The 12,690-nt window shown below is 52.6% G+C and overlaps 1 protein-coding gene across 9 annotated transcripts in view; it reads right to left on the bottom strand.

Annotated features, from left to right (window-relative positions):
- Window positions 1-7,728: 7,728 nt before the first annotated feature.
- Window positions 7,729-12,690, bottom strand: part of Nphp1 (nephrocystin 1) — a 47,456-nt gene continuing 42,494 nt past the window's right edge. For 8 of the 9 annotated variants that reach the window (XM_078028389.1, XM_078028390.1, XM_078028391.1 and 5 more), the window contains 2 exons: window positions 9,838-9,882; window positions 7,729-8,142 (listed from right to left, as the gene is read on the bottom strand). In XM_078028389.1, the coding sequence (XP_077884515.1) occupies window positions 7,870-8,142; window positions 9,838-9,882 (318 nt within the window). In that variant the 3' untranslated portion in view covers window positions 7,729-7,869. Of the gene's footprint in view, window positions 8,143-9,837; window positions 9,883-12,690 lie in introns of those variants that run through there. The other variant, XR_013428685.1, reaches the window with a different exon arrangement.

The following is a 12,690-nucleotide window of genomic DNA, read 5'->3' as shown; positions in this document are numbered from 1 at the left end:
CACAGCGCGCGGCGGGGCGCGGCGGGGCGCGGCGGGGCGGGGCGGGGACCGGGTCTTCGCAGACGGTCAGGCCCCAGGAACTTCTGAATCCCGGGGCAATCGTATTTCTGCACCGAGTGCAGGTGACAGTCCCTTGCCTGCCTCATCCCTGTTCCCAGAGTGGCCAACAAAGACCATTCATTGAGGACTCTCAATAAACCCTGGGTGAGCCTAGACGGCCAAGGTGCCCCTCAACCAGTTCTCCTTCTTCCCCAAATAACCGCCCTGGACTTCTAACCTCACATGTTGGTTTTGTCTGTTATTGAAAGGATTCGTTTGTGTTTGACTTCTTTCACTTCAGGTTATGTGTGGGACCATCCATGTCATTGTATGTCACTGTGGTTGATTCAGAGCTTTATAATATTCCATGAACATTCTATGAACAAGCTACTTTTTATTCTCTTGTTGATGGACCTTGGGTTCTTTCAATTTGGGGTTATTGCTAACATTCAATTTGGGGTTATTACTATTCTAAAATAGTCCTTTTTTCTTAGTTTAGTTGGACAAAATACTCCCATTTTATTTATTTATTTATTTTTATGTGGTGCTGGGGATTTAACCCAGGGCCTCAGCGGCGCTTGGTGAGTGCTCTACAGCTGAGCCACAACCCCAGCCCAACTAGAATAGTCTTTAGAGGCGTCTGTGTGTGCATTTCTGTTGGAATATGTTAAGGGGGGATTACAGGTCACGTGGTACCTGTTTTTAGCAGATAATGTCAAGCTGCTTTCCAAAACTGCTGAGACATTTCTATCCCACTAGCAATGTACACAACTTATAATTGCTTATGATTGGTGTCTGCATGTGTATTATGATACATTGGTGTTTGCCCAGGGTATGTTTTTTTATTCTTTTACCTTTACCTCTATCACTGTATTTATGATGGGTGTGTGTGTGTGTGTGTGTGTGTGTGATATAGTTCTGAAATCTGCTGCCTTTAATTTACATTTAATATAATGACTGGTATTTTGGGATTTATGTGTACTTTGATTTGTGTGTGTGTGTGTGTGTGTGTGTGTGGTGTGTGTTTGCTCTGTATTTCATTCCCGTTTTCCTTGTTCCTGAATTCTTTTGGATTTTTGAATATTTTAGTATTCTCACTTTAATTCGCCTACTAAGTTCTTTACTATTTGTAGTTTGTATGCAGAAGTTGCTGTGGTAGGTGACTTCCCAGTTCATTCAGAGTTGACATTTGCCACTTCAGATGGACCTCACCACTGTGCAGGTCTTCACCCTCTTGTCTTTCAGTGTAGCTGTCATCGTAGAAGGGACATAAAAATCCAAGACCATTGTTCATATTTTAAAATGCAGAAGAGAACAATAACCTATCATATTGGCCCACATGGTTGCCATTCATATCCCTTTCTTCTGGTGCAATTTCCTTCTGCCTGAAGAACTTCCTTTAGCACTTCTCTCAGAGTAAGTTTGCCCGCAATGAATTCCTTAGTGTTTCTTCATCTGAGAGTGTCTTCAGGTCACCTCCATTCCCAAAGGACATTTTTATGGAGTAGAGAATTCCGGGTTGACAGGTTTATGTATTTTTTTCTTTTGCCACTTTAAAAATGTCATCCAGCTGGGTGCAGTGGCACACGCCTGTAATCCCAGCAGCTCAGGGCTGAGGCAGGAGGATGGTGAGTTCAGAGCCAGCCTCAGCAAAAGTGAGGCGCTAAGTGACTCAGTGAGATCCTGTCTCACAAGAAAATGCAAAATAGGGCTGGGGATGTGGCTCAGTGCCCCTGAGTTTAATGCCCAGTACAAAAAACAAAAAACTCCAAAACCAAAAACAAAAAAGCCAGGCCACCCGGTGGTTTCTGATAAGGACTCTGTGGTCATTCTCCTGTCACTCCACTTTTTTTATGCATTGTTTTTCTCTGGCTGCTTTCAATGTTTCTTCTTGGTTTCAGTTTTAGTAGTTTGATTGTAACACCGGGCCTTATCTCGCTTGGTGCTCACTGAGTTTCTTAAATCTTTAACTTGATGGCTTTTACCAAATTTGGGACATTTTCAGTCATTATTTTTTCAAAAATTTTTTTTTCTGAGCAGGGCATGTTCTGTGACCTGGGAGGCCGACAGAATCACAAGTGTGAGACCAGCCTGTACAACTTAGTGTGACCCTGACTCAAAAAAAGGGGGGTGGGGATATACCTCAGGGGTAAAGCACCCCTGGATTCAAGTCTCAGCACCACAAAAAAGAAAAAAATAGAGTTTTTTTCCTCATTACCCTTTCTTCCCTCCTCCTGAGACCCTGAGGAATGTTAGACTCTTGGCTTTGTACGACCTGTGAGTTTATTTTCCCATCTATTAATTGATTTCCTTTTGTTGTTAAGTCTGGACAACTCCTCATACCGACCTGTGTTTGGATCCTCTGACTCGGGCCCCCTGCGCTCTGGACTGGCTCCATCAGTGTATTGAGTCTGTTTTTTACTAAATTCTGTCATTTGGTTATTATTTATATATTTTTTTCTCAAATTTCAGTTCAGTTCTCTCCTGTTTCTCTGTGAAAGGCTGCCCTTCCTTCTTAGAGCATGGTCACAACCACTGCCTCAGGGTCTCAGTCCCACACTGGGCCATCTTGGAGTGGTCTCTTGATGTCTCTGATTTTCTTTTCCCTTCAGAGATGTTGAGATTTTCCTGTCATTTTGGACCGTATCCTGGACATCATGACTATGGTGTCTTGTGCTGTGAGTTGTGTTTAAATCCTGTTTTGAAACTGATTTTTGTTTTGTTTTGTTTTGGTGGTGTTGGGGATTGTACCCAAGGCCTTGGGCCTGCGAGGCCAGCCCTCTACCACGGAGTATGTCCCCAGCCCCTTGATACTGACTTTGTCCAGGCGGGCAGCCTGTTGGGCTCCTGCCGGGGTCCCTCGCCTGCTCTGGGCTGTGGTTTCAGTGTGAGATCTTCTTAGCTTTGCAGGGTCATTCGGATCTGGTTAGTGTGACAATCCTGGGCCTGAGACCAGCCTGGGTCCCTGTGACTCAGTTCTGAAAGCCTTTGGGATTCTGTTTGGGGTCAGCTTAGGGGTGAGCTCAGATAGTCATCTACTATTTTATGGGACTGTTTTCTTGAGCTCCCTTGCTATGTTCCCCCCCCCCCCCACCACCACCACACACCTCCCAGGTCCCAGCAGCCTGCCCCTCCACACTCTGGACAAAACTCAGGGTTTTCATTCCTGTGACCATGTCTATCTCAGGGGCTGACAAACAGTTTGGGGGTGAGGAAGAAACGGGGATTCCCCTGTGCTCTCAGGACCAGGGCTCCTCTGCTGGGGGACAGTCCCCTTCCTCAGTTAGAGGTACTTTCCCGGCTGCCCCAGGCCTTGCCACTGTCATTACATGGCCTGGGACAGGAAACAGTGAGAGGGGCTGTTCACTCTCTTTGACCTGCAGAGGGTCTCTTTCCAATTCCTGGGACCAGAAACACGAGGGCTTCTTCTGGAGATGTCTTTCTTGGTGTCTTGTGTCCAGCTCTGGGATTCAGGCGCCTCTGAGTCCAGGCTGGGAAAACGGGACGCTCAGCACCAGCTGGGTAGTGTCCTGAATCTGGGTCCTCCCACATCCTGCTCCATTTGCTTCTGGGGGTCTCCCGAGAGCAGCTGCATGCACTCTGCCCAGGCCCTTCGCTGCACTTGGTGGCAGAGGGGGACAGCTTTCTCTACTTGATCACAGCTGAAGTGACCCAGCCGTCATTGTCCCCTGCACATCGCTGTCCCAGTCCCTCTCGCTTACCCATTCGCCTGTTCTTTCCCCACCCTCCCCCGACCCTTCCCTGGGACATGGGCTTCAGGGCAGCAATGGCCTGGCTCTTGTGGAGGACCATGGCCACTGCGCCATCTTGAATTCCTGGCACACAGAGCACCCCGGTAAGTGCTTCTTCAGGACTGATCCACCTTAGTCATGAGGACTTTGGGGACGACTGTTTCTCTCCTTCCCTAGATCCTCTCCTGCCCACACGTGCTCTGCATGTTCTTCAGAAATGACCTACTGGTCAGTCACCAACACACAGGGACAGGCTGCAGGACAACCAGAGGGAGCTGGGAGAAGAATAAACCGTCGTGTCCACTAGGATCCTTCCACAGCCGGTGCCGGGAGGCCCAGTTCTTAGGGGACTCATTTCCCCCCTTCCCAGGGAGGGGAAGTCATTAGCTCAGGAAAGTGACGAGTGCAGGGTAGCTGGCTTCAGGTGACTTCACCAGTGACTCAGGCCTTGCCCCAAGGTGGGGGGGAGCCACGCAAGGGGGATGTGGATGTTGGGCTGGGAACTCTGTCCACTCTGACAGTCCCCGCAGTGGAGGCTGTAGGACACAGCCTGTTCCCGTGACGTCACAGGACATAGGCCCAGCTGGACACAGATAATCTCTTTACTTCAGTCACCTCAACACTCCCTGGGTGGCAGGGTGCAGGGAGGTCGGGCTGGGGGGGCTGAGGGTAGTGCTGTCTCCAGGAATCCTGGCTCCCAGTGTCCCTAACAATGGTCAGAGCAAGCCCGGTGCACTCCAGGGTCAAAGGACAGCTAGCAGAACAGACTCACGGGAAACGAGTCTTCCAGATACCCCCCCCCCCACCCACCCAGAGGAGCTCGGTGTGGCTCTGCCAGGACAAAGTTCTGAATCACTGGCTGCTGGCAGAGTCCGACAGGAGTGGCTGGTTAAGGTCCACCCTGTCCTCAAAATGGGACAGGACCTGAGCCGCTGGAGTCCATTGGTGATCTCTGGGCTCTCCTGCTGCTCGTGCGCCTGCAGGCCAGAGGTCAGCCAGCAGTGCTGACCCAGCCACCCAGGCCTCCATGGCCCGTGGGTCCACCCTCCGCTTTCCTATGTCCATGCCCAGCCCTTGCCCACGCCCATCTGGTTCCCGTGGCCAATCACCAGGGCCCCGCAACTGGATTCCGAGAGCTGTGGAGTCTCCTGGACCCCGAGAGCCAGCGAGGGAGTTGTGGAAGGGGTAGGAGGGGAAGGATGCCTGTGTCCTTGCCCCTGACTTCACCGCCATGAGGCCAGGAACCTCCCAGGCCACAGGATTGGTGGGTTTAAATATGACACCAACAAAACACAAGGCCAGGACCGTCCAGTCATGAGTACCCTTGCCTCCAGTTGCTGTGGGCAATTGCTGTCCCCTGGTGCCTGTGCTGTGCCTGGAGCCCAGGGCCTGTGACGTGGCCACATGTAGAGTTGAGGAGTGAACAGTTAGAAGCCCCAGAGCACAGCGCCAAGGGCGGTCCTGTTCCCGTCAGCTCTGACCACCTCCTTGCCCTGAACACCCTCTGGCTGGCCGGGGATGCTCTGTGCAAAGGAAGCAGAGCCAGTCCCAGCAGAGGTCACGCACACTGCTGCTGGCAGGGGACACTGCTGGAACCTGTGGGAGCAGGGGACTTCCCAGCAGCACAGGTGACACTACTGGAGCCTGTGGGAGCAGGGGGCTTCCCACTGCACTGGATGGCGAGGCCAAGCTATGGGTGCCATCGAGTGGTTTTGGATGTGCCTCTGCCCTGGCATTTGTCCCAGGCATCCAGGCAGGGCACAGCAGACCCGACCAACACTGGGAGGTCAGGAGACGGAGAGGGATGTGGTTCTGGTGCGGGGTCCCTGGCTTCAGGGCCTGGAGGACTGGGAGGACAGGCAGGACGTGCAGTCACCCACTGTGGCTAGTGTACTGCTAAGGAGCGCTCCCCACAGGACCCCGGGCTCCTGGCCAGGATGTCTCTGGCGCCCTGACAACCCCTTCCTGTTGTGGAAGCTCAAAAGTGGCATTTAAAAACTCAGAGAGGTTTTGCTGGGAAAAAAAATATCGTGCTGCCTGAAGAGGAGGTGGCCCTCAGCAGCAGCCGCCCAGCCCTGGGCCTGTCCCCACCCTGTCCCCACCAGCCAGGCTGACTCCTGTGCCCCTCACCTTCTGGCCCCTCTCCTGTCCCTGTGCTTCAGAAACTCGAAGCCAACTCCTGACACCTCCTCAGATGAGCAGGGAGGCAGCAGGGACCCTGGACCAGTCCTACTCCTGCTCCTGCCGGCGCCTCCACCCCAACGGCCCACCCGGCTTCCGGCCGAGAACAGGCCAATGCTTAAAAAAATAAAAAGGAGGGACTTCGGCAGAAGATCCCACAGGGAGCGATGCTCCCAGTGGGGCAGGGGCAAGTCTTGGGTTCCTCTGAGAACAGGCCTTCAGGGACTAAGGTGACTTGGTGACAGAGCAGGAACCAGTCCCTCGGGGGCTCGCACCTCTGCAGAGCAGAGATGCCACGGGAAGGGTCTGCCGAGGCTGCCTCATGATGGGCAAGGAGAGGGTCTTCCTGCCTCTTTCTGTCACCAAGGGCAGAAGGGGACACACAGGGGTGCACGCTGGAACCCAGTTCCTGGGGATAAGTGGAAGCTCTCTGGGCCAAGTTCTCACCTGGCAGCCGCCGCTGGGGTCCCTTCACGCCAGGCTAACTTCTGAAGTTAAAGGCTGCTCTGATTTGAATGTGAGTCCCTCAAATTTCAGGGGTTGGAAGCCTGGTCCCCAGGGCCATGTGAAGAGCGGGTGGGGCCTGCTGGCAGCGGGTGGCTCTTGTGGGGCCCGAGTTAGTTCTCGAGAGAGTGCGGGTTCCCCATCCAGGGGCTCACTTCTCACCTGGCACCCTCTCTCATGCATTAGCTCCTGCTGTTGTGATGCCATCTGCCGTGAGGCCCTCACCAGCGCCCAGCTGGTACTAGTGCTGTGCTCTTGAACCTCCAGAGCTGTGGGCTAAATAAAACTCTTTTCTTCATAAGCCCCTAGCCTCAGGTATTCTGTTATAGTAACAGAAATGAACCCATACAAGGACCAAGTCTAGGTTAAGGGCTTTGAGTAAGTTAACTAAGATGTAGTCCATAAGTTTCATAATATGATACACCTCTAAAAAAGCCTCTTTTAAGATGGTATGCTGCCAAAACACAAGTACCTCATAGGTACTTTTAAGAGTTTAAGTTAATTTTTTTCTAATTCATTCACACTTTTCTTCAAATAGCTCTCTCAAATTTTATTTGCACGCATGTTTCTTAAAGGTTTGCAGGGATGAGGCAGAACATGGTAGGCAGAAGAAACTTACCATGGTGTCTTCCCTTGTGTGTCAGCTGTGACATTTGCCAGCTCTGTCCTGAGCAAACTGTTTATCCCGCCTGGCTTGTTACTTCAGTAGTAGTGGGGAGAACTGGCAGGTTAATCCAAGCGCTAGGCACACAGTAGGTACTCAGCTAATGCCGGCTGCTACTGCCTGCTTCTAACAGCAAAGGCTAGGGACCTTCCACCAGAAGTCACAATTTCACTCAAAACACAAGACGGAATGAACTCCTCTCTGTTCTCTAAAGGGACCAGGCTGGAAGGATTTTTTCTTGTTTTTTGACAGAGCACTTACTATGCTGACTTGAAAAGGAAAAAACGATTCTGCTTTTGTACCTAATTAGGAATAAATAACATTCAAATATCAGACAGAATTAAGTGCTTAAATACACTTAATTTCTCAAACAACAAAAATTTTAGTAGCAACGATCATACATTTTATGTATTCTGGATCCTAAACTCTTATCAGTTATGTGGCTTGGAAATACCTTCTCCTGCCCAGTGCACTGTCCCTTCACTTTCTTAAATGGTCATCAATTTCGTTTTTGATAAAATCTTGCTTTTATAGAAATTGACATTGCCAACTTTTTTTTTAAAGTCTTCAAATTTAGATGCGACAGTATTTCTTAAAAAATTTATTTTATTGTTTTAAAACCTATTCAAATTATATAACTATTTCTTTAAAAACACAATCTGTACCCAAAAAGGGGGTGAGACCCGAGTCCCATGGGCAGCTGCCTTTGGCTCTGCTGACAGCTTTGGGTCAGGCCGACAGCTTCCTTACCTCGCCCAGGAAGTCATAGGCCTGCTCTGAGAGGTCGAAAGGCTGGTGGGCCCTATCTGGGGACAGGAGAGCGCGCAGGGCGCCCCCATGCTCCTGGTTCTGCTTGAGGAAGTCAGCGATGGCCCTCCAGCGAGCCCCCTCGCTCTCCTCTTCTGCCCAGCGCAGCGGGGGCAGCAGCGTGGAGCACAGGAGCGGCCACGCGCAGTCTTGGTAGACCAGGAGGAAGGTGGCCTTCAGGCACTCAGGGTCTCTCTGGGAAAATGCCAAAACCACAAGTGACCAGGACGGCCCATTCGCTGCACCTGAGGCACGACAGCCACCTAGGGGCGGGGTGGAGGGTGCCCTGGGGCCCGGCAGGGGGTGCAGCCGCCTGGAGCGGGAGGGAGCAAGGTGGGCAAGGAGGGGAGCTCGGCCCTGCCCAAGCCTCCAGGGCTCCGGAGACCAGGGTGCTGCGGTAGGATGGGGGACAGGGCATGGTCCAGGCTAGACAACCAAACACAGCAAAGCTGTCGACTCGGCTCCACCACAGCCTATCAGAGCCATGGTCATGCCCTGGTGGTGGGGATGGCCGTGTCCTGCATGGGGTCCAGAGAAAGGAGACCCCAGGACAAGATTTGCAGCCATGCCTGGGTGGGGTGGGGGCCCTCAGTCCTGAGGGTGTCAAAAGCTCCCAGTGACAAGAGTGATGCGTACCAGCACCAGCTGCGGTGGGTCTCAGAGGGCCCAGCAGGCCCAGGGCAGAGCTGTCACATGCAGCAGAGCCCACAATGTGTCCCCAACTGTGCCCATGCGAGCACTGGGGTAGTCCTATGGGACTCAGGACAATGTCTCGACCCCGACCCCTGGGTTTAGGGGCATTAGCGTGTCTTTATCCCTCGTTCCTTGCAGGTGACCACCGCCTCCATTCAGGAACTGGCCACCATGGACTGCAGGTCCGAGCAGCCTTCTCGCTCTTCACAGGGACACAGGGTACTCAGCCACATGTGCCCTGTCTGCGGCCACGTCTGCAGCACAGTGGAGCAGCTGCTTTGAGTCCAGGGCCTCACACGTGCTAAGTGAGTGCTCTACAAATGAGCTTCACCCCCACCCAGAGTTGAGCAGTCCTGACAGAGGCTATGACACCTACAAAGCCAGAAATATTTACCATCTGGCTATTTACACAAAGTTTGTTGCCAGGCGCAGTGGTGCACACCTGTAACCTCAGTAGCTTGGGAGGCTGAGGCAGGAGGATTGCGAGTGTGAGGCCAGTCTCAGCAACTTGGCGAGGCCCTAAGGACTTAAGTGAAATCCTGTCTCTAAATAAAAAGGGCTGGGGATGTGCTCAGTGGTTAAGTCCTTGGGTTCCATCCAATCCCCCAAAGCAAAAGGCTGCCAAATCCTGGATTACAGAAGTCAAACCCCACCATGGTCCACTGTCCACTGCAAGTCCCACGTGCTGATTACCACTCAACAGAAGGCAGAGCAAATACTATTTCCGATATGTGATGCAGTTTAGGCTGGCTCCTTCTCTTTCTCTACTATGGGGATTGAGAGCTAGAGGAACTTTTAAAAGTAAGGAACATTGGAGAGCCAGCCAGAAGGGCTGGTTCAGAAACTCCTTCATTTCAATGAGACTCAGTGACCTGAGATGCCTTTGCACATTCAGACCCGATCATGCACACCCTTCTTGGAATGTGCACTGTGACCACAGTGACACAGTTTCCCTGACGGACAGCAAGCACCACTGTGGCCACTTGGCTGGAGAAGAGCCATTATGGGGCTGGGCGGGGCTCAGTGGCAGAGCGCTTGCCTGGCATGCATAAGGCACTGGGTTCCACCCTCAGCAGCACATACAAATAAATGGAGTCCACTGACAACTAATCAAATATAGGGAAAAAAAAGAGGAGGCATTACTTGAATGCAAACAACAGCGCTGCAAATACGAAGTCAGTATAAAAACCACATTACCTTCTCCGATCTTTTCAACATGCTTTCTCTCTCAGCCCACGAACTCTAGAAAAGCGAACAGAAAGAGGTCAGTCCCGTGTCCCCACAGCACTTCTGCAGCTTGTCTCTGAGGGAACCTACGGGCAGGGTTAAGAACAGTATGGAGTGACGGAATGACCCAACGCACCTGCTGCTAATCACCAGGTACCAGACCCACACGGCAGAGGTGTGCAAGGTGCCCCAGGAGCTCAGTTCTCATAGGTCAGAACCAACTTAAGAGAACCAGCGGCAGCCACATGCCGTGCGGTCTGCACTGCCACAGGCTAGGGCTGTGAGCTAGCATTGAGCTTCCAAGGTAAGACATCAGCGAGAAAACACTGCCAGATGCCACAGTCCTGCTCCCATGCGATGCCCATGGATGGGGGAGATAGAGTGAAGCAGTTTTGCAATATTCCCAGCCTGCCCACAGGCTTCACAAAAGCTCCTTTAGAGAAATAAGATCCCATGGGGTATGGACTGGAGTTCCCAGCCCCAGTCCTGGCAGCTGGTGAGCCTGGATGGAGCACGGCCAGCCTCAGGGCTGCCTCCCGGCCTGGGTGCAGGAGGCTTCCCCTGCCAGGGCCTGGTTTGTGGTACACCTGCAGGCAGTACCCGTTCTCGGGAGGGAGACTCTGGGGTGCTCATGGATACGGGTGCCAGGAAAGAGAGTCTCCATGACAGAGAGGCTGCTCCAGGGGTGATCACAGATGAAGCCACTGTGAGAAGGTTCTGGAGTGCTCAATTTTCACTGCCTCATCGGACCATGGTTCCCCACACTACTGACTATTCACCATTGCCTGGAGGTCCTCAAAGGCCTGAAGAGGCCCCTTAAAGAGCCAGAATACTTTACTAATCAGGCCAGGCGCCATTCTTATTATTAAAAGCTAATCACATGCTGAGCATAGTGGTGCACAGCTGTAATCCCAGGATTCAGGAGGCTGAGGCAAGAGGATTGCAAGTTTGAGGCCAGCCTCGGCAATTTAGTGAGGCCCTAAGCAACTTAATGAGTCCCCATCTCAAAAAAAACAAAACAAAACAAAACAAAAAACCTATCAAAACTGCACTTATTTAAATACATCAAGATGTACACACACTTCATCATGTAAATCTGAAGACAATATGGGTTAATGTGAATATCACTGAGCAGCATTAGACTGACTCTGCGGTAAACTCTGCCTGTGGTTGGTGACATCCTGTGCCATCTTTCACTGAGCAGCAGCCAGTGGTCAGCTCTTTCCTGCAGCCCTGCTCTGCACCAGGCCCCTTCTTCCTCTCTGCAGCAGACAGAAGCCCCTGCCCCCGGCTCCCTTCAAGTCGGGTAGCCCACAGAACTAGTGCTGGCCCAGGCACCCTCAGGGCGAAGGCTGTGAACATCCCAAGGACAAACCTCCCTCCGTCCTCTCCCTGTTCCTGCAGGGACAATGGGCAGCAGAGGAGGCTGCTTGTTCTAGTTCTGGATGATGCCCTCAGGGTGGGCCTCTGCCAGCCCGCACTCTTGGGGGACCATGGAGCAGGGTCTTCGCTGACCCAAGCTGGGCAGGGTCCATGAGTGAGAAGCCAGCCAGGCCCATGTGGGCGGCTGGCGAAGCCTTGCTTATCCTGTCACACTAACAGGTCAGGGCAGAAGGCTGGAGAGTGTGGTGCAAACACTCTGCCATTTCTATTATTTATCAAAGATTCACTATGGAAAAATTAAGAAAATACAGATTAAAATGACCCATGACCCAGAGGCCATCACTGGTAGTTTCCTGGAGCATCATCTTCCAGATGTTCTCACAGACCTCCCCCGTGTGTAAGTAACACGTAACCACATGTACCCACACCTGCACAAGAACGTGCACACACGCACGCAGCTCTCTCCGGGGATACACCACCTACACATACCCAGTGTGTCCCAAACGAGGTGTTTTTCCTTTATGTCGCAACAGACTGCATGGCTTTCTCCGTGTGTGCTCCGTGGCCCAGCCTGTGGCCTAATTGGCTGCACCCAGCTAGCCCTCGGTGACAGCCCTGCTTGGCCCTGATGAACTCCGGGGCCAGTCAGGTCACTGCACGTTTCTAAACCATCTGCTTCTCAAGGACACGCAGCCGTCGGCTAGCCTGGCTCTGAGGTCCCCCTAACAGAGACGTTCCTGTGGCAAAAAGGCCCAGCCCTCAGTGAAAAGCTGCCTGGCGCTAGTGACTTCAGAGGGAAGCAAGACCAACACTGCACCGTTCAGTACAGCCCCAGGGGACCATGCAAGTGGCCACAGCCATGACCTTTTTGCTGAAAAAGGCCCAAAGAGAATCTTCTTATTCCCCCACCCCAGACCAGTCAGCACACAGTCAGCTGCAGGTCTAGAGATCTCCAGGGATGACCGAGGCCTTCCACCTTTGCTGTCAGGCCCTCTGACCACCCTCCTAGCCACTGAGTCCCCAGAGCCCGGCCGCTCCTTCCTGCACATGGGCTGAGGAGGAGTCCACCTGCAGCACAAGCCTAGCAGGAACCACTTCCTGTACCCATGCCCTCCACACTGGGTCCGCGACCTGGCCCATGCTCCGTCACTCCCTGGCCTGCACCCAGCGTGCCAAACCAGAAAACGGCTCTCCTCTAGAATACTCTCCACTGATTCCTTCCTGCCTGGAATGTCTGCTCAGTGTCCTCACCTGCCCTCGTGAGTTGAGATCCCAGCTGGCCCAGCCCAGAGCTCCTTAATGAAGCACTGCTGCCTTCTTTAAGTCGCCATGGCCCAGGGCACCGTCCTGCTCTGGGCAGCACCTGGCATGAACACGGGTCCTCTAATGTTTGTTAATCCTGACATATTAGCTTGAGCCATGGGGACCCGCCATCTCTTA

The sequence above is a fragment of the Ictidomys tridecemlineatus genome, chromosome 12 (genome assembly GCF_052094955.1).
Source record: "Ictidomys tridecemlineatus isolate mIctTri1 chromosome 12, mIctTri1.hap1, whole genome shotgun sequence".
Lineage (NCBI taxonomy): Eukaryota > Metazoa > Chordata > Mammalia > Rodentia > Sciuridae > Ictidomys > Ictidomys tridecemlineatus.
This window is presented reverse-complemented; position numbering and strand designations above follow the sequence as displayed.